Source organism: Eublepharis macularius, chromosome 6 (assembly GCF_028583425.1).
Source record: "Eublepharis macularius isolate TG4126 chromosome 6, MPM_Emac_v1.0, whole genome shotgun sequence".
NCBI lineage: Eukaryota > Metazoa > Chordata > Lepidosauria > Squamata > Eublepharidae > Eublepharis > Eublepharis macularius.
The window spans coordinates 67,074,711-67,092,556 of record NC_072795.1 but is presented as its reverse complement, the minus strand read 5'-3'; the positions used below and the strand labels follow the sequence as shown (position 1 = coordinate 67,092,556).

General features: G+C 40.4%; 1 protein-coding gene across 1 annotated transcript; it reads right to left on the bottom strand.

The window, feature by feature from the left end:
- Window positions 1–1,261: 1,261 nt before the first annotated feature.
- MFSD13A (major facilitator superfamily domain containing 13A) lies at window positions 1,262–17,821 on the bottom strand. Its single transcript, XM_054983612.1, has 10 exons — window positions 17,766–17,821; window positions 15,725–15,825; window positions 12,753–13,024; window positions 11,578–11,657; window positions 10,498–10,947; window positions 8,642–8,759; window positions 7,033–7,129; window positions 5,096–5,267; window positions 4,291–4,484; window positions 1,262–3,690 (listed from the first exon to the last, which is right to left on the bottom strand). Exons 3-10 carry the CDS (start codon window positions 12,915–12,917, stop codon window positions 3,437–3,439), a joined length of 1,530 nt encoding a protein of 509 aa, XP_054839587.1. The 5' UTR covers window positions 12,918–13,024; window positions 15,725–15,825; window positions 17,766–17,821; the 3' UTR covers window positions 1,262–3,436.
- Between the last annotated feature and the right edge of the window lie 25 nt (window positions 17,822–17,846).

Sequence of the window (17,846 nt, the reverse complement as noted above, 5' to 3'; positions counted from 1 at the left end):
CTTGAAAGAACTGGAAGCAGCTTGATCTGTCTTTGCCTCAGCAAGAATACAATTAGTCGAGAAGAGATGTAAAATTTCTGGGAATTTTAAAGCCATGGGGGGCGGTGTTTGAGGGTGGATGGTAAGTGGAAAAAAGTTTTGGGGGGAAATTTAAATATGTTGTGCTTACTTTCCTATCAAACCTAAACTTCTTTTGCTGGGTGAATAACATAACATGCGTCTTTTACAACTTAGCATATAAAATTGTACTATTTGGTATATTTATGGAATTTAAAAGTATCAATATCTTTAATCTGTATAAGGAAAATTGCAAGTATACCCAGTACTAAGAGTTGCACTGCTACACCCTATGCTACCATACCACATATCTTTAATTAATACAACTTAAAGGTTACTTTTACCTTAACCTTTACCTTAAAGGTTACTGGGGGAAAACACAAGTGGAAAACAGAAAACAAATTCTGTACTAAACAAGAGGATATTATTTGGACTAAACACTCTCTAAAGTCACATTAGGTAGAACTGCCACCTTTTGTGCTGTTCATTTGGAATGAGTATAATGCTTTGTAAGTTTCTCTGTCAAAACTAGAAAGTATTTCATAGATTTTCAGTGTTCTAAACTCTCCAATTTTTCTGGCAGAATAGCCTAGACTATCAGATCTCAGAAACTAAGCAGGGTTGGCCCAGGTTAGTACTTGGACAGGAGACCCCCACTATACAAAGGTAGGCAATGGCAAACCACCTCTAAATGTCTCTTGCCTTGAATGGCATATTCCACCACCATAGAAAAGAATTGGGTAGAAACAAATGAAAAAGCTGGTTGGATCCAACATGTACATAATTGGTGCGGTAGCAGCCTACTAAGCAGCATGATTCATCACCTTTTAAATCTAGAAGCCTCAAGCAATTACAATGTGGTTAAATAATCTCACAAGCCAGACTCCCAACTGCTTCCTGGTCACCTCTGGGAGGGCTACAATACACTCCTTCTGGCTGCAATGGCTTCTGTAGTTGATGGTATAGTTCTTTCTTACTGGAAAGCTTCCATTTCAGGATTGGCTACTTTCCAGAACAGCCAGTTTGAGCATCTGCATACAGACAGGAGGATTGAAGTGACAAAACTATATTAGACAGTAGAACAGAGGCAAAAAACTGCCACAGGGAATTGGCATCCACAGTGGTTAAGGTACTGTACATCTCAAACCATTTTCAGTACTCATTCCCACTTGTGTTCATAAATATCCACACAAACAGTTTTTAAAGGAATGTGTTTTTTATGAAATGAGGAATAATGCACATGGCTTGTTAAATTAGAATAATAATTACAATGTGATCATCAAATGATACAAAAGGCTTTTGATAGTAAACATCATTTCTTCTGCCACTCTAAAGGCAAAATGGCAGTTAAAAGCAGTAAGTGGCTTGGTAACCCGTTCAACACAGCAATGGTGCACCTGCTGCTTCAGCACCCAAAACAACCAGCAACTTGGGCCAAGGGACACCAGATTTTTATTTCTGCAACAGGAAGGTGAGAGAACTTTGGCCACATTTCTTTCCTTCTCTACCTCAACAGCCAACAGAAACTGTGAAAGCTCAAGGGAAGTCAGTAACTGATTCACAAGCTTCTGCCTGCACCCTTGAACATGCCTTATTGGTTCATTGCTTATCCAGGGCAGGATGTGGTTTCTGCTCCCTGGAGACAAAGCCATGATTTCAGGGAAGCCTGGCCCTGTCCCAGCTTCTCTCACGACTCGTCAGAAAGATCAGATAGTGAGGAAGAAAGCAACAGTTTGGATTTTTGTTTAGCACTCTTGATTTGCAGAGGTGAAATGCCAGTAAATCAACCAGTAACTCTCATGGATTAAGGAAGTTACACAATGAGCCTCTTTTGACCATAGCTGCTAGACCTTAGGTTATGTCCCCAAACTTAGGTCTAGGCTGAGATCACCAGTCATTTCTTCCAATCAATTTTGAAGACATTTCCACTTAAAAACAACTCATTCTGATTCAAAACAGCACATTGTTCTGGAAAATGGAGGAATTTTTCCTACACTAATGCTAGGTGTAGTAAGCTGGCTATGCCATCGAGTGCTATGAACAGATGGGGACCAGTGCTACCTCAGAATCATCCCAGACATATAGAAGACAGACCTTTATTTAGTTCCACAGATCACCAGAAAGATGCCCTAGAGCTCTCACTGTTGACAAGTATGTGAAAAATTAAGGACTACATGCCAGTAAATACCTTCTAATGAGTATCATCCAAAGAAAGATGCCACTTTCTCCCTAGAAAAAATAGTTTTTGAGGACTGTAGTCTCAGAACATGCTTCACCCAAGATTGGGCCAGTTGTCCTACCAAACTTGGTGTTACCAGGTAGCTCTCTTGAATCCCTCCCACTAACACAGTCCTCCAACCACTACAGAGCCTACCTTTTTAGTACAAAGGTAACTGCCAGGGCCTAGCAATGCAGTTTCCTGTGCTCTCTTGACAAGAAATTAGTATGATAGTTCTCTCAATTTAGAGTGTAAGTACAGTTTCCTTAAAGGGCGAGCCTCTTCCAGTATCCAATATGCTATTCTTCTTTAGTGAATCAACCCCCTTTTGATGAAAGCTGGGTAATTTTGTGCTAAGAGGGAGAAATAAAAGGATGATTGACTGAAAAATAAGTCCACAATAAAAGAATTGTAAGGACTGAAGGAAAGTCAGGACAAGATTGTATACAAAGAGCTGGAGAAAATGGGGTAGCAGGTCTCAAAATGTCTTCCTGTTCTCAATAATACATGGTTTGTTCCCTTGACAGTAATCTGGCTACTCTTCTTCACAATCAGTTGCAACCAGAAAAGTGTAAATACTGATTCAATTAGCAGAGATTTTTTTTAAAAGGTAGGCTGTTGGAATTTTTGGAACGAATATGTATTTATGAGTAGTGATGCAAGCTTTTGAGTTCCCAAGCACTCTTCAATGCTAGCACGGCTAACTCCAATGCTTAGATGTGTCCTGAAGGAAATTCAAACTAACCTCAGAAGCTTCCATGTTTCTTCATTAATCAAAGCTGGCTCAATAAGGCATCAACTTACTCTTTTTCCTCTCTAGACTAAAATATGCCACAGTAGGATCTGTGATTAGACTACCCCAAGTTGTAATTTAGCCTCAAAAAGCAGCTTGGAGGAGGGCTAGTTTTATTTGGGGAGAGGCATGGGGGGATTAATACCTCTTTCCTAGTGCCATGGTCCCAATTCTTCCCCAAAGCTGCTTTTTGAGGATCAGCTACACATTAGGAGATTAGATATTAGATCCCTGAACATCATCTGTAGTTTTAAGTGCCAAAACAGCAGCAATGCCATATTAGTAGCTGGATCTTCCCCCCATTTAATGAATTTATCATACAAAGTCCCTATGGAGAAGTATCACTGGCTGTTGACTCCCGCTGGAAATTAAATTGTTTTGATCTCTTGAGACCAGTTCTCTGTTAAGTTCTGACGCTGAGATTTCACCATTTGGAGGCGCCTTCCATGTAGGTTGAATTGTGACCAGCTGAAGAGCTGAAGTAATGCACACGTGATGGGGACAAATACAAGAAGGTAGAAGCAGCCCTGACGAAGAGTTGGTTCCCAGGCCACATTGGAAGCCAACTTGGGCTGAGCACTCACCACTTTGTTCAAAGGATCCCGCTGAAAAATGTCATAACCTGTGACAACAACAGTGTGAAGATTATGGTTTTGATATTTTATTTCCAGCAGCAAGATGACAATCATGATCTCTATTCAAAAGCCATTCCACATTCTGTTATATTAGTCTCAGATGTAATGGTCTCCTTTTTATCACTTTCTATTTGCAGTCTTAGATAATTTCATGTGCAGGAGAAAAAACAACACTTCCTCATGAATGAGGTTGAGGAGGATTTGCTTGGGAGAAAGGATCCCATGCATGAAATGTTAGATGAAGTCCTCTCCCTAAAGTAGACTCAGTGGCAGGAAGAACTGCAATCTTCAAATGGCAGACTTGGGCTCTAACCTGCAATTTAGGCTGGCAACCTTCCTAATTTGCCATCTAGACAGACAAAACAAGGAACATTATGGAGAGAAGGTACTTTAATGAAATATTCACAACACTCTTCCCAAGGGAAACAGCTGCTGAATACTAACCCACAATTAAAGTAAGCATATTAATATCCATGGCTATATTACTAGCAGTCATTGCTAAGCTTTCTCAGGGCAGAAAAACAAGCAGTAACTGTTATCACAAACCCCGCTCAACTACTAAACAAAGTGCCCTGTCCATCACCTACCTGTGTAAGCACACAGTAGCCAGGTGCCAATCAGTGGGGCAAAGGTCTGGCCAGGCTTTGTTACCAGGGCAACCATGCCAAACAAGAGGGCTGAGGCAGCCTGCTGTCTCTGATTCAGCACCAAGTCTTCATCTACCAAGTCAGTGACCACGAGGTTCAACAGCTTGCATGTTCCTTCAGTAAACACACGGTTACTGGGAAGAAAAATAGACATTTAGCAGTACAGGTACTCTGCAGGCTAACCTAAAAATCTGGAGGGTTTGCAAATAAAAAAAATTCTCAGTGCAAAAAGCAAATACAGTAATAAAAGTAAAAATAAGGAACAAATTAACTAGGTTTTTTTCTGGTAAGTACTCAAGATGGTACCCACAAGGAGGGACAGAGCAAGGTCCTGCCTTTTACTGCCAAAATTTTCACTTGGACATCACCAGCACCCCTGGTTTCCAAATCGTTTGCATGGAATGTTAGCATTACTTGAATGCTGATTTCCCACATTCTCAAGGGCTAGATTGTTTTATTTTAAATCATTGAGTTTTTTAGTTTTCTAGGCTTTTATGTGTTAAGTATTCTTAAGCTCCTAATTCTTTGCATATATCTAACCCCCTTCTAAATAAAAAGACTTTGATCAGTTTCCCTAGATGTGTCTAAACATTTCTCAGTTGATAAAAATAGCCAAGTATATAGCTGAGAATCAAGACTCTAGATTCTCATTTCAACTCTATCAGTACTTAATCAAACATTCCTGTGCATTGCATAGCCTACATTCAGCCCCATTCCTTAGGGCCACGCCAGTTAAGTGGTGTACCTAGCTATAAAGAAACAGAGCAGGTACATCCAGTCTGGTCCAGCGAGGAGCATAATCACACTGAGTAACAGCTTCAGGAAGAAGAGCCCCCGCACCACAGCATACACACCCCACCTCCGACAAAGAGACAAGAAATACAGGTTGTTGAGATGAGGAGCTACGTAGGAAACTCCTGAGGAGAAAAGTGAAAAAAGCAAAAAGGGTCAAACATCACAGTAGTCACAAAATTAATATGCAATACAGATCATCACCCTCAGCAGGAAACATGGCTTTTACAGTCAACTAGAAAATGGCCTTTGGGACCGTACTCTCTCCACTTACACACAATGAGTAAAAATATCCAAGTAGTGAGAACTACTTCACTCTAACCAATACACCCAGTGGTAGTTCCTGCAACTAGTCAGAAACTTACTACAGCCACTATTGTGCTGCCATTTAATGAGACTCCAATTGGTGCAAAATGTTGCAGCTTGACTGTTTTCAAGATCAAGCAGGAGCCTGAACATCACTCCCTCCCTGTAGTCACTCCATTGGCTACCTATCAGTTACCGTGCTCAGGTCATGGCATTGGCTATTACATACAAAACTCTTCATGGCCTTGGTCCGGCATACCTACAGGACCGCCTCCCACCTTATGTTCCTCCACGGGAACTTCGCTCATCTGAACAGGGTCTCCTGCAGGTGCCACCCTACACATGGGCAAAATCAACCCCAGTCCGTTCACAGGCTTTTTCTAACCTGGACATAAACATGTGGCAAAGTGACAGCATCTACTCTTACTACTTGTATCTGAGGACGTTTTGACTCTTGAAAGCCTATACTTTGGAAATGTTGTTAATCTTTAAGGTACTACTGCGCTTGAATCTTGAGCATCTGCTCTGTGTATCTAACTACACCTTACACACTCCTTGTATTGTGTCTAGGTCTGCCATCATGACTTATTCAGATGCATGCTGTGCATTCCCTGCTGGGAACTGAATTCCCAGGCATATGGGAAGCCCAGTCAGGATCAAGATTAGGCACATGGTGAGAGAATACTCAAGCCTCCTGTCCCCATGGTTTTGCCAAACTAAAACGGCCTCAGGTGCTATTTGTCCTATTGAGGAAACCTAGGTATAGCTTACCAGTAAATGTGGTGCCCCCACCTGGCCAAGGAGTGTCCTTAGCAACATTTTAGGTCATGAAAACTGTGCAGAGAGAAGGCTTAAGCACCACCTCCCAACATACTATGGTCTTGATCAAAATTATGCACCCTAGCGTCTGTGAAATGAGGTCCCAGTAGGAAACTCACAGTGCACACCTGACAGAAAGTCCTCAAGGCAGACACAGACATGACATGAGGCCTGGGAAATATGTAGATATGCCCCTAAATGAAGTTTTCATGTTAAAACTTGCTAGCTTACTCTTGTTCTTGTGTGTGGAGTCATCACATTAGTTTTGAGTATGTAAGGTGTTTGTTAAACTAGAACCAGCTCCCTTGACCTGTGAACCTTGATTTTTTTAAATAAGAGTTTTATTAAAGGGTTTCACAGATCACTAAAAAAACAACAAAAAGGAAAAGAGAAAAATATAAACAATCGAAAAAAAAGAAAAAAGAAACAATCAGAATTCCAATAAAGCAATTAGCTTTCACACATGCAGTAAGTAAGGCTCTGTTCCTCATCAACCAATAGGACATGTCAGGGGGTTTTTTTTCAGTTACAGCCAGCTTGCATTCCATATCAACACCCATCATTTTTGTGGTCTAGGCTCTGTATCATATATGATCCCTGTGCACATCTAGGGTTTCAGCCAAAGAGGAAGGAAAATGGTTTCCATAAAATGGTGGGGGCAGCTAAACTGGGGGTCTTGGCACCTCTACCTATGAAATGGCATTCTCTAGTCACTTTCTCAAAAACAACAACCAGTACGTCTTCTAATTCCCATCTTGGGCTTACCCAGCAGAAATGATCCCATGGAGAGAGAGATACGATCTGACAGCAGATGTTCCAGGAAGAGAGGGAAGAAGTTGCTGTTGAAGTGGCAGTGAAAAACCTGTGAAAGATTACTCATGTGAAAATGTAACCATTAAAAATGACAATTGGCATGACTATAACTAAACTATTTAAAATAATAATAAAACTCCCGATACCAGTCATATATGTACAAGCTATATGAATAGGAGTTCCTTCATAGGGGTTATCAATTGGGGATGCATTTCTTTAATACATAGTTTAGGTCAAGACTGATATCTGATGAAGGGAGCTTGACTCTCAAAAGTTATACCCTGGAAATCGTGTTGGTCTTTAAGGTGCTACTGGCCTCAAATCTTTCACTTCTACTGCGCACCAACATGGCTATCCACCTCAAACAATTTAAGTTGACTATCACGCACTTGGTAGGAGATGCCTCAGTTAACTCAGCAGGTAAATTCCTGTTAAATCCATTTAGCCAGAGGTTAAATATCCAGAGCATTTCATTGCATGTTACCATGCAGAATCAAATCTTTTCCAGAGAGCACTGCAGCTGTAGATGCCATGCCAAGTGGCTCAGAGTTGATCAAATATTTCCCAACAAAATATGAGAGTAAAGCAACTTTTACACAGGCAAGATATAAGGTTGTGCATAGTTTTTCATACCTTCTCAAAGTTTCTAAAAGGCTAAGCTCCAATAGGATGCACATTTGTGATCTGCACATACCACATATTACTTGTACATCCGATAATTCAACTAAATTATGTGGGATAGCACTGCCACAAATGTGTCAACATCTGCATGTAACCAGAAGTAAAACCGGTGCTGCTCATCACTTACCACACCATTCCCAAGTTTAAAAATACAACAATCTTGTAATTTTCTTTCCTGTGTTTGAGCCACAGGGTTAGGATGGAAAGAATTTTTTAAAATAAAGACTGGATTCTATTCAGTCATCCTTCCAAAGTAAGCAACAATTCATATTGTCTAAAACATTAAGATCCAGAGGCGTTAGCTGTGTTAGTCTGCAGCAGCAAAATAGTAAAGAGCCCAGTAGCACCTTTAAGACTAGCCAACTTTATTGTAGCATAAGCTTTCGAGAACCACAGCTCTCTTCGTCAGATGCATGACAAAGAGAGCTGTGGTTCTCAAAAGCTTATGCTACAATAAAGTTGGTTAGTCTTAAAGGTGCTACTGGGCTCTTTACTATTCTAAAACATTAAGGTTTACTTTACTGAGGAACAGAACACAAAGGCAGCCTGTATCATCACAGGAACACAGCAGAAAAGCACTTCTTTGATTCTCAGAAATCCAGATGTTCTTTCACAAGTATAGTAAACCTAACATGAAACTTCTCTACGTCTTGTCTAGTGACACAGACTGGTCAGTGAAATTCATGTGGCAAAAATCCTATCCCCTTCAAATCCAGACCATGCTAAATGTTTATTGAACACAGTGCATACTACTTTAGCTCCAGGGCTAATAAAGATTTATTTTGACATTGTTGAAGGTCATCTAAACAGTACCAAGGGGGATCTGTACAGGCTAAAATGTTAGATAGCTTCATACCTTCAGCAAAAATGCTACACCTACCTGTATAAGGTTCATTGACACAAACCAGAGGAAGTTGCGATGCCTAGAGAGCTGTTTGAGATAGTCTGCCAGAGTGATTCTCTTCTCCTGCTGCACAGAAGGCTTGTCTACATAGAGTCTGAAGGAACAAATGACCGAATTTTAAACAACCAGTACATGGTGGACAGAGTGAAAAACTTTGACTGGAAAGGCCAGAGTTAGAAGTTCTCAGTTGGCTATGCTTCATCACAGAGTTACTGTGAGGATAACCCGGGGCCACTCCATGTATGTCACTCCCTAGCTCCCTGGAAGGCTACAGATGAGGAAGAAAAATTCCTCACTGTCAGAGAGTCTGCCCCATTCATATGAAAGGCTTTTTTGGCATAATTTGTAAAACCAACAGAAGCAAAATCTACAGTTCTTTGCTTTAAAAGAGCCAGGATAAAGCCCTCAATGGCTGACTGACCATACTGAACCAACTCTTAAGAAGCAGATTCCGGTTAATTAAAACAGAACAGATTGAAGAGACTGCATTTGAAAAAGTCATTAGGCACATTGTATTTTGTATTCAATTTTTGCTGCCAACCTTATGGGTTGAAATTTATTATGCACCGTGGATGCCAATATCCTATCTCCAGAGAATTGCTAACTTCAGCGTCCAGAGATATAGAGAAAGGAAAGGGAGAAAGCTGTGAGCAAACACAGACTCATGGTATAACTGGATAAGCTTTCATGGACTGGAACTGTGTATCATCAGATGCATCAGACAAAGTGAGTTCTATACCATACACATATATATTGGAATATAATCATGTTAGTTTTAAAGGTAACACTAAAGTCCTATTTATCTTTGCTGCAGCAGACAAACATGGCTGCTCCTCAGTAATCACTAACATACTAACAGTGCAGATCTATGCACTGTACATCAGGAAGCTTAGGCAGGAGTAACTGCCTAGGATTGCAGTAAGAGTCATGTTAAGGCCTCTACCCTGTCTGAGTCTTATGAAACATTCATCTTGCCTTTGTTGTGATTTCTAAAAATTGCTTTGCAAATACTAATACATGTGGTAACGATATGGTGGAAAAAAACCCAGAAATCTGTAGCTTATTTTTAACAGGCTTCAGACAGGTGTTGCTGCAATTCAGCTCATACTAAGTGCAGAACAAATTTCAAATTGTACACAGGCAAAGGAGCACATGGTGGCTGTTCTTCCTTTGAAACCATCAAAACAACAGTAATTCATGGTTGTTGTGGGTTTTCCGGGCTGTATTGCCGTGGGCATTAATTCAGCCAGCCTCTAGCATGAGTTGGAACTCACAGAGCACTAATAAATAAAAATGTAACTCTCCTAATCTCTAGCATTGTTAATATATATTTTAAGTGGTGGACTAAATAAAGTGCCATTAAAAAACATCATCTTCTGTTTTAAGACCCTGATTATTGATAGCTACATGTGGTACCTTCTGGACTAGGAGGAAGACAGGAAAAAATCAGAAATAGCCATGCCAGCCCACTGTTTCTAACAAACTAGCATGGCTGCAGTTTTTATATATGTATCTGATAATTCTATAGTAAAAAGCCATCCGTTTATGGAAGATGAAGGTGCTCTTGTTCTCCTGACTACCACTGACCAAGAAGCCTAATTTCACAAGTAAAAAGGGGTAGGGGTGGGGTCTGCACACACAGTCTATACAATCACTCTCTCTGAGGTCTGAAGCTTTTGCATGCTGTTTTACAAAGTGGTTAACAGAACTCCACACAAATGCTGGAACATGTTGAGGAAACAGTTCATCACTCTCTATCTACACTACAGCCCATGTTCATTGGGCAGTATGTTTAAATGAGGAGAGCAATTACACAACCTGACAGCACTCACTCTTTTAAAGCTGCTCTTTCATCCCATTTTACTCGCCCGTCACTCTGAAACCTTTGCCTCAGCAGCCACGTGGCCATGGTGAAGCCAACTCCTGAAGCAAGAGCCAGTGCCACACAAAATATCCGGAAAGAGAAGAAGTCCTCCTTGTTCCACACAGCATAGGACATGAAGACTGAGAGGGAGCCAATGGCACTGAAGAGCGATGAGTAGAAGTTGAGCCCAGTCCTGTCCTTTGCAGACACAGCAAGGTCAGCAAGCAAGGCGTTCTGGTTGAGATCCACCATGGTGAGGAAACTGTCATACAAGCAGAGGCAGATGAGAAACTGTAAACCTGGGTGAGCCCATGCAATCCAGAAAGCCAGGAAGGACAAAGCAAAAAGGGGGCCATTTCGGTTTAGGGCCTTGAGTCTCTTCAACACCACTTCTGGAGAGGATATCTCTATTCCAGACCTGCAAAAGAAAGAACATGTTTCCCATGAAAATTGGTTGGGTTCATTCCAGAGATTGAAATATAACTGCTGTTAAAAGCCGAGTGCTTTCTCCATTATCAATCTGCAATTGCTTTCTCCTCTCTGATGCCTACCATTACGCATCAGTATTCAGTGCTCCACTTTTTTTTTCTTTGCATGAAAACTTTTTTTTTCATTACCAGTCCCTCTTTCCAATTTTTAAAAAATACTCAAGCTTTCCACCCATGAAAACCTTTACTAAACTTCTTTCTGGAGTAGCTACATCTGGCTACTTCACCCTCCAATCTCACAATGTAAATTCCGAATCCTTTTAAAGGAACAAAAGAACCAAGTCTCCAAATCCAAGAGAAGGAATCATATAGAAATTTCACTAGAAATTCCCAAAGATTAATATCAGAGAGAAAGAAAGGAGGGGGATACAAAAGGCAGTAAAGATGCCGGTTTGCATATACGTGCCAACTGAATGGGTCAAAAAGTGCTGATTTCCAAAGTGTGTGTGTTTTTTTTTTAGTTAGCATGTTCAACATTCTAGTTGGCATGTTTCTCCACCCCTTTCCATAGCTTAAGTTCTCAATACGTGGACAAAGGACATAAATGAAGCTCTGCTTACTGCTGTGTGCTAAGGAAAGCCCGGTCACTCAACCAGCCAAAGAGAGGATCATTGAGACTGTTCCAGATCAGAAACACAGTCTAGAAGGAAAACATGAGACACCCATTGGTATGCAAACTTAAGACAAAAGTTTCAAACCTCCCTTTCTCATTACAGAATGAACGTTGGGAATAATGGACAGCCAGTTGGAAAAAAGTTTTAGAACACTGTTTTTATACTTTATTACAGCAGCAAGAGTACTTTATGCACAAAAGTGGAAAACTACAACATTGCCTATAGTGGAGGAATGGTTGACAAAAGTTTTAGAGTTTGCGTCAATGGCAAAACTTACTGCATTAATTAGAGAAAGGACATTAGTTAACTTCTTGTCTGAATGGAAACCGCTAATAGACTTTTGGCATGAAATGGATAACAAGGATTTGATGATATCTGGATTTATGGATTAAGAAACAGGAACAATAGAAAAAAGAGAGGTTTTGTGACTAACTTAGAATAAGTGGAACTCTAGAAATGATATATACTTGTGGCAGAGAAAATCGGAACTCAACTTGTAGTGTAATCTATGTAGTTTTTTATTTTATTTTCCTCTTAATTTTATAGATATATGTATTGTTAGTGTGTTATGTTTAGAAAGGTGTGTTTTTTCTTGTTCTATGTTTGTTGTTTATTGTCTTGTGGTGTGTAGTTTATAGTTTAAATAAAGAAAATTTTAGTCTTAAAAAAAAAAGAATGATTTCCTGTTAACAAATACCTGTTGTATGCTAAAATGCTGTAAGTTGCTTTCAGACTAAAGTTCCGGATGAGATATACATGTAAGAGTCAAGTGGCATGATTTCTATGAGGTATTTTTATTTCAGGGATCAACACAAGTGTTTTTTGTGTTGATACAGAACATGAGAATTGTTCAAGAATAATGTCCATGAGTTATGGCTTGGCTGCCTGTGACATATGTTACATGCTTGCAATACCACTTATTCACAGCTAGAACATGCAAAATTCTTGCACTCCTCTAGTTTATCATCGCCTCAGAATTAGCATAGAAGTATAAAAGCTGGCTCCAATTCAAGAGAAAACCTTCCTTAAGTTTAACAGCAAGCCACTAGCACATTTACAGGAACAGACTTTCTCTCACTGAGTAGTTCTGACTATATTAATTCTCAAGGTTTGAAACCTACCTCCCCAATCCAAAAGGAAAGTTTATCAATCTTGTAAACAGAAACAAAGGTGTCCACATAGTAGAGGAGAAACACATTGTGCAAAATGGAAATGAAGAGCGATAAGGACCCATAGACCACTGCAATGGGCAAGCTGGAGAGACAAGCCAAGAGTTGGGAAGCCATGGTGGTTCTCTCAGAGTCCTTTGGTTGCTCTCATCACCTCCAGTTCCAATGGGGCCTCTCCCTCCAGCATCTACTGTTTCGCTGTTCAGTCAAAACCATCATTATTCCTGTCAGAAAGGTAACAGAATCAAGCAGTTTACATGCATTTTTCTTCCAAATTAACAAATCCATTTAGCCTGCAATAAGAAGTACAACTGCAGAGAGTTCTGTAGTTCAAAAAGGAGACTGATAATTGGATTGGAAAGGCTCAGGCTATCTTAGGGTGGTAAAGTACCTTTGTTAAGTCAAGGCATCATATGGCAACAGCCTTCTGACCAGACTCAGAGCTCTCCAAGATATCTTTGTTTACATGGAGAAGTACTTAGTACATTATTATAAGGCGTGTTTAATTGCCTGCTGAAATAGATGAACAATATTATATATAGACACATCCCAAAGCATCCAGTTCCATAAAGTCAGTATGTCTCATCCCAAGACAGGGGCACTTTCCAATGAATAGTTTTTCAAATGGCAAATCCCTCCAAAGAAATGTAGCTCCTCCCCCTTTATTATCTAGAGCTCAATTGTAGCACATAGGCTTCTGTTTTTAAGATACCAAGAAGCTAAGAAAAACTTCTTTTGTCAGATTACAATAGTTTGCTTTTTTTACTTGTTTCATGCTGCTTACTCAAACATATATAAGTTCCAGCACTAGAGATTACATAAGGCACACCATATGCCTACAGCAGTTTCTCATGGTAACGCCCTCCTTCTAAATTTACTAAATCTTTAATATGCCACTCCTCCAAACCTATACTGTATCTATCTGACTCCTACCTCTCTGACACTACTGCATATGCTTAACACAGCTCCTCTTCAATCTTCACTTTGCACACATCACTGGTGTCCCATTCCATCCCCCCCACCCCCACCCCCCGTTTAACAGTGCCCTCAAGGGCAGCAAGTATGGCATCTCAATTCTCCTAGGCATTCCCATGCAGTCTTTGCAACTTGCAGAACTGCCTGTCTGAAGCAGGGAGCTTTAACTCTTTAAGCTTTTACCTTGAAAATATTGCTGGTCTCTAAGGTGCCACTGGACTCAAATCCTGTTGTTCTATTGCAGACCAACATGGCTACCTATCTGAAACAGGACTCCCTATTAATTCAACTTCAGCATGTTTTTGGTTGGGTGCCACATCCATGGGCATGTTGACTAGAGTTGTTTCAAAATGTTATGGACAAAGTCTGATTCAAGATTGCTGATTGACGTAGAGGCAGATATGCTGATCCTCTAAACCCTTCTTTGGCAGCTTACAAGTAAATCATATCAAAAAGCTAAGCTACTACAGCAAGTAAGAAGAGAGATATTTCCTGTTTGCTTCTCAAGGAGCTTGAGGGCTGGTGGTGAGGAGAGATAATGAGATAGCCTTGGGCACTTCCTCTGGCCTTGGGCACTTCAATGGGCATTGTGTGTATTTGAGAGAATACGCATAGTGAGACTGAAAGGACGTGTGCCCCAAAGAGCTGGCACATACCCATGTTATTAAGATATAAACATATTGAGGTGCACATTTGTATGTAGCTCACTAGCACAAGACACAATAGAAGTTTAGTCTCGAGCCTCAACTGATTTCAAAATATTAACTAACCCATACTAGTTCTCAGCACCTGCAATAATCTTAGGGCCAACATTTCCCCTCACTTCCCTTTTAAAAGCAAGGCTCATTCCTTGTGCTTGTTGTTCCTGAAGGCTTAGAATGAATAAATAAAATAAAACTTTTGGGGGGAAAAGGTTGTTTGAAGAACGTGGAGGCATTTTCAGTACAGTCTGGTGTAGTAGTTAAGAGCAGCGGGACTCTAATCTGGAGAACCGGGTTTGATTCCCCACTCCTCCACTTGAAGTCAGCTGGGTGACCATGGGTCAGTCCCAGCTCTCCGGAGCTCTCTCAGCCCCACCCACCTCACAGGGTGATTGTTGTGGGGATAATAATAACATACTTTGTAAACCGCTTTGAGTGGGTGTTAAATTGTCCTGAAGGGCAGTATATAAATCAAATGTTATCATCAAAAGTTATTACATACAAATAACTCTCCCCCTTTTACACACACAGGAAGTATCAGATGCCATTAGAAGAGTGCTATTTCTCAAAGCACTCATGAAAGCCTTCCCCTTCTCTCACCTAAAGATAAAGACTTTAACATTGGGAAGGCAAAAGAAGTTCAGTACTCAGAGACTAAGCACTGTCTCTCACAGGGCCTAGAGGTCTTGCTCATTAGCTCAGGTGATGGTAATGGCCCTGCCTGGACTGACATTCTTCTAAGGAGTAAAGAAAGAGGGAGACAAAAAATCAAAACTAGCTCTGCCACATTTGTCCAGTTAGGCAAACCCTGCAGAGTAAGATTCTGTTTTTCTTTTGATCCCTCTGCTAGGAAGAGAGAACCATCTAGTTGAGGAATCTCTCTCCAAATGTTTCCCTATTATATATAGGTCTACTCTAAAACTAGCATGTGGGAGTCTCACCATTCTTCTCTCCCCGCAAAACAGAGACTGGATGCACACCAGAGGAAGCCTTCAAAGCCAGTCTCTCTTTATTTTGAAGACAGCACATATAGGTGGGTATCCCTTCTTAGAAAACAAGTAGCACTATACACATTCTCCAGAACTATACAGCAAATGAACACATACACAGGTTGGTCTCACATTGTAACTTGAAGACAATTTCTGCTCATCTCAAGTAACCCCAGCCAACACTGATGTTGAGCCTCCTTTCAACAGCTCATTCATATCTAAAGAAATCAACGAACATGTAATGATTGAGCTACACTACCTTGTAGAGAAGACACACTGAGAAGAAAATTCTTGCAGCAGTTCCACTGGTACATCTGTAAGGTCACTGTTTTAACCTGAAGGCATTAGCTGGTAGCATCACTAAAAACAAAAAAAACAAAAACTGAAAACAACATCTCTATATTGCATCTCTGGGATATTCTGACAGGTACTCATTCCTGGGAGAACTTACATATATATATATAATTGTAATGTCATGTCTTGAATGGGTTTACTAAAATTAGTTTTAAAAAACTAATTCAAGGTCAAGTAAAAATAGATCAATTAAAAGACTTTAAAGACAGTTTAAAAAATTGAACAGAACAAAGGTATTGCCAAGTATTTTGAAGTTGAAAAAAGAATATAAAAATTATTGAAATTTTGAAACTTGGGCAAAATACATAGGGGCAATAATTAAATATCAGAGACATGGTACCAAATAAGGTTCTTCCAATTTTAATTTCTTCTTAAGACAATAGCCATATGAGCAGTACTAGAGAGAGAGAGAGAGAGAGAGAGAGAGAGAGAGAGAGAGAGAGTGTCAGAATGCAAGAACTGATTATTTATTAGCTAAAGATGGGAGACAAATATCTTTCCAGATATGTATTTACAAGGGATTATGGGCAACTGGATTTTTCATACATTAGCTGCCTTGATACTACAATTTAAAAGTACTGCTGTTGCAAATCATAAATTGTTCCATGAAGGATTTGCTAAGAGATGTCCCAAACTGAAACCAATAGGAAGTTCTCCTCACATCTCAGTAATGTCACATGACGTACTTTAGCAGATTTGTAAACACTTCCTCATGCAAGAAAGTAAAGTCATTTTTGTCTAATATTAAAGAGCAGCCTTTTAAACCTATGAAACCCACTAGTCAAAATGTATCTGATAACAACCCTAAGCAAGTCTACCCAGAATCCCACTCAGGTTTATTAAGGGGGGGGGGCTTTCTTCCTGCAAAGCATTCTTGAGCTTGCGCTGTAAGCAGCTGCTGAGAAGCTATGTTTCCATACAATTGAAAAAGGCAGCCCCATAGATTCACTGCCCAAGATTCACAGACCTGCTGCATTTAATGAGTATAGTAGGCATAATGGGGTGCTGTTTGTTGTGTGGCATCAGTGTGAACTAATAATTAAGCATGTAACTAGTTGCCCACCTCAAAAAAGCAGCATTCTGATGCAAAAGTCAGGATGCTGTTTCCAGTTCTATTCCTAGCTAGTTTCCCCTAGTGCCTCTTTTAGATTACAAGCTTCTTAGGGGGTACAGACCTGTCCCGTTTTGCCTACTTAACATTATATGGTGAGAAGTACAAGTCATAATAAAACTCTTACTGCTTTCTCTCAGCCATGTATCTAGGATTTGATTTTATTGTTTTTAAGTCTGCAAAACAGAAAAAAAAAACATAGCAACACTATCTTAAAAATTCTGATGTGTTTTCAGGGTACTTGAAACATGAAGGGGGGAAGGGAACCCTAGAACTAGGTCACTGTACTGTGGTATTTTTCCACTTAAGTTTCTTAGGATGTTCTTCCAAATAGCCAGGTAAAAGGGTGTTCCCTGCAACGGCTTATCATACAAAAGTGGGTGACACGATGGTTTGGAAAGAAATCAGGGCGAGTGGAAAACACTGAGAAGAGCTGGAGAACATTATAAAAGCATGAGTGTACAAACACCGGTTCCCCACAAAGGCTCTCCACAGAAGCCTAAAAGGTGTGGAAAGAGACCCACTCTTATAAAGGGGGGGGTGTCAATAATTAGAAAAGAGACGCCTCCAGTCCAGCGTTAATAAAACTAGGCACTAGACAAGAGGAAGTGAAGGAACAAGCTGCCATGGAGACAAACCCTTCTTCCTCAACCAGGCAACAGGAAGACACCCTATTCAGCCGAGGCATAGCTCTATGATGAAGCAGGTGATGAAAAAGGAGACCCAGAGAGAAAGAAACGATTCAAAATACAACTCTATAATGGGTAGAAGATAACCAGAAAGAAAGGTTAGGCGGGAGCCCCCGCACGCGCACCACCCTCTCAACGTTTCTTACCTGTAATCCCCGGCTCAGCTTCAGCCTTTTCATTATCCGAAGGCGCAGCCGTACTGAGACTTCCACTGGCTCACCCTCCCA

Coding starts and splice junctions, on each gene's coding strand:
- MFSD13A (XM_054983612.1), bottom strand. CDS start 12,917: ATGGCTTCCCAACTCTTGGCTTGTCTCTCCAGCTTGCCCATTGCAGTG. Junction 8,760..10,497: donor GAAAGAGCAGCTTTAAAAGA/GTGAGTGCTGTC, acceptor TTGTTCCTTCAG/ACTCTATGTAGACAAGCCTT. Junction 5,268..7,032: donor CATGGGATCATTTCTGCTGG/GTAAGCCCAAGA, acceptor TTTTCTCCTCAG/GAGTTTCCTACGTAGCTCCT.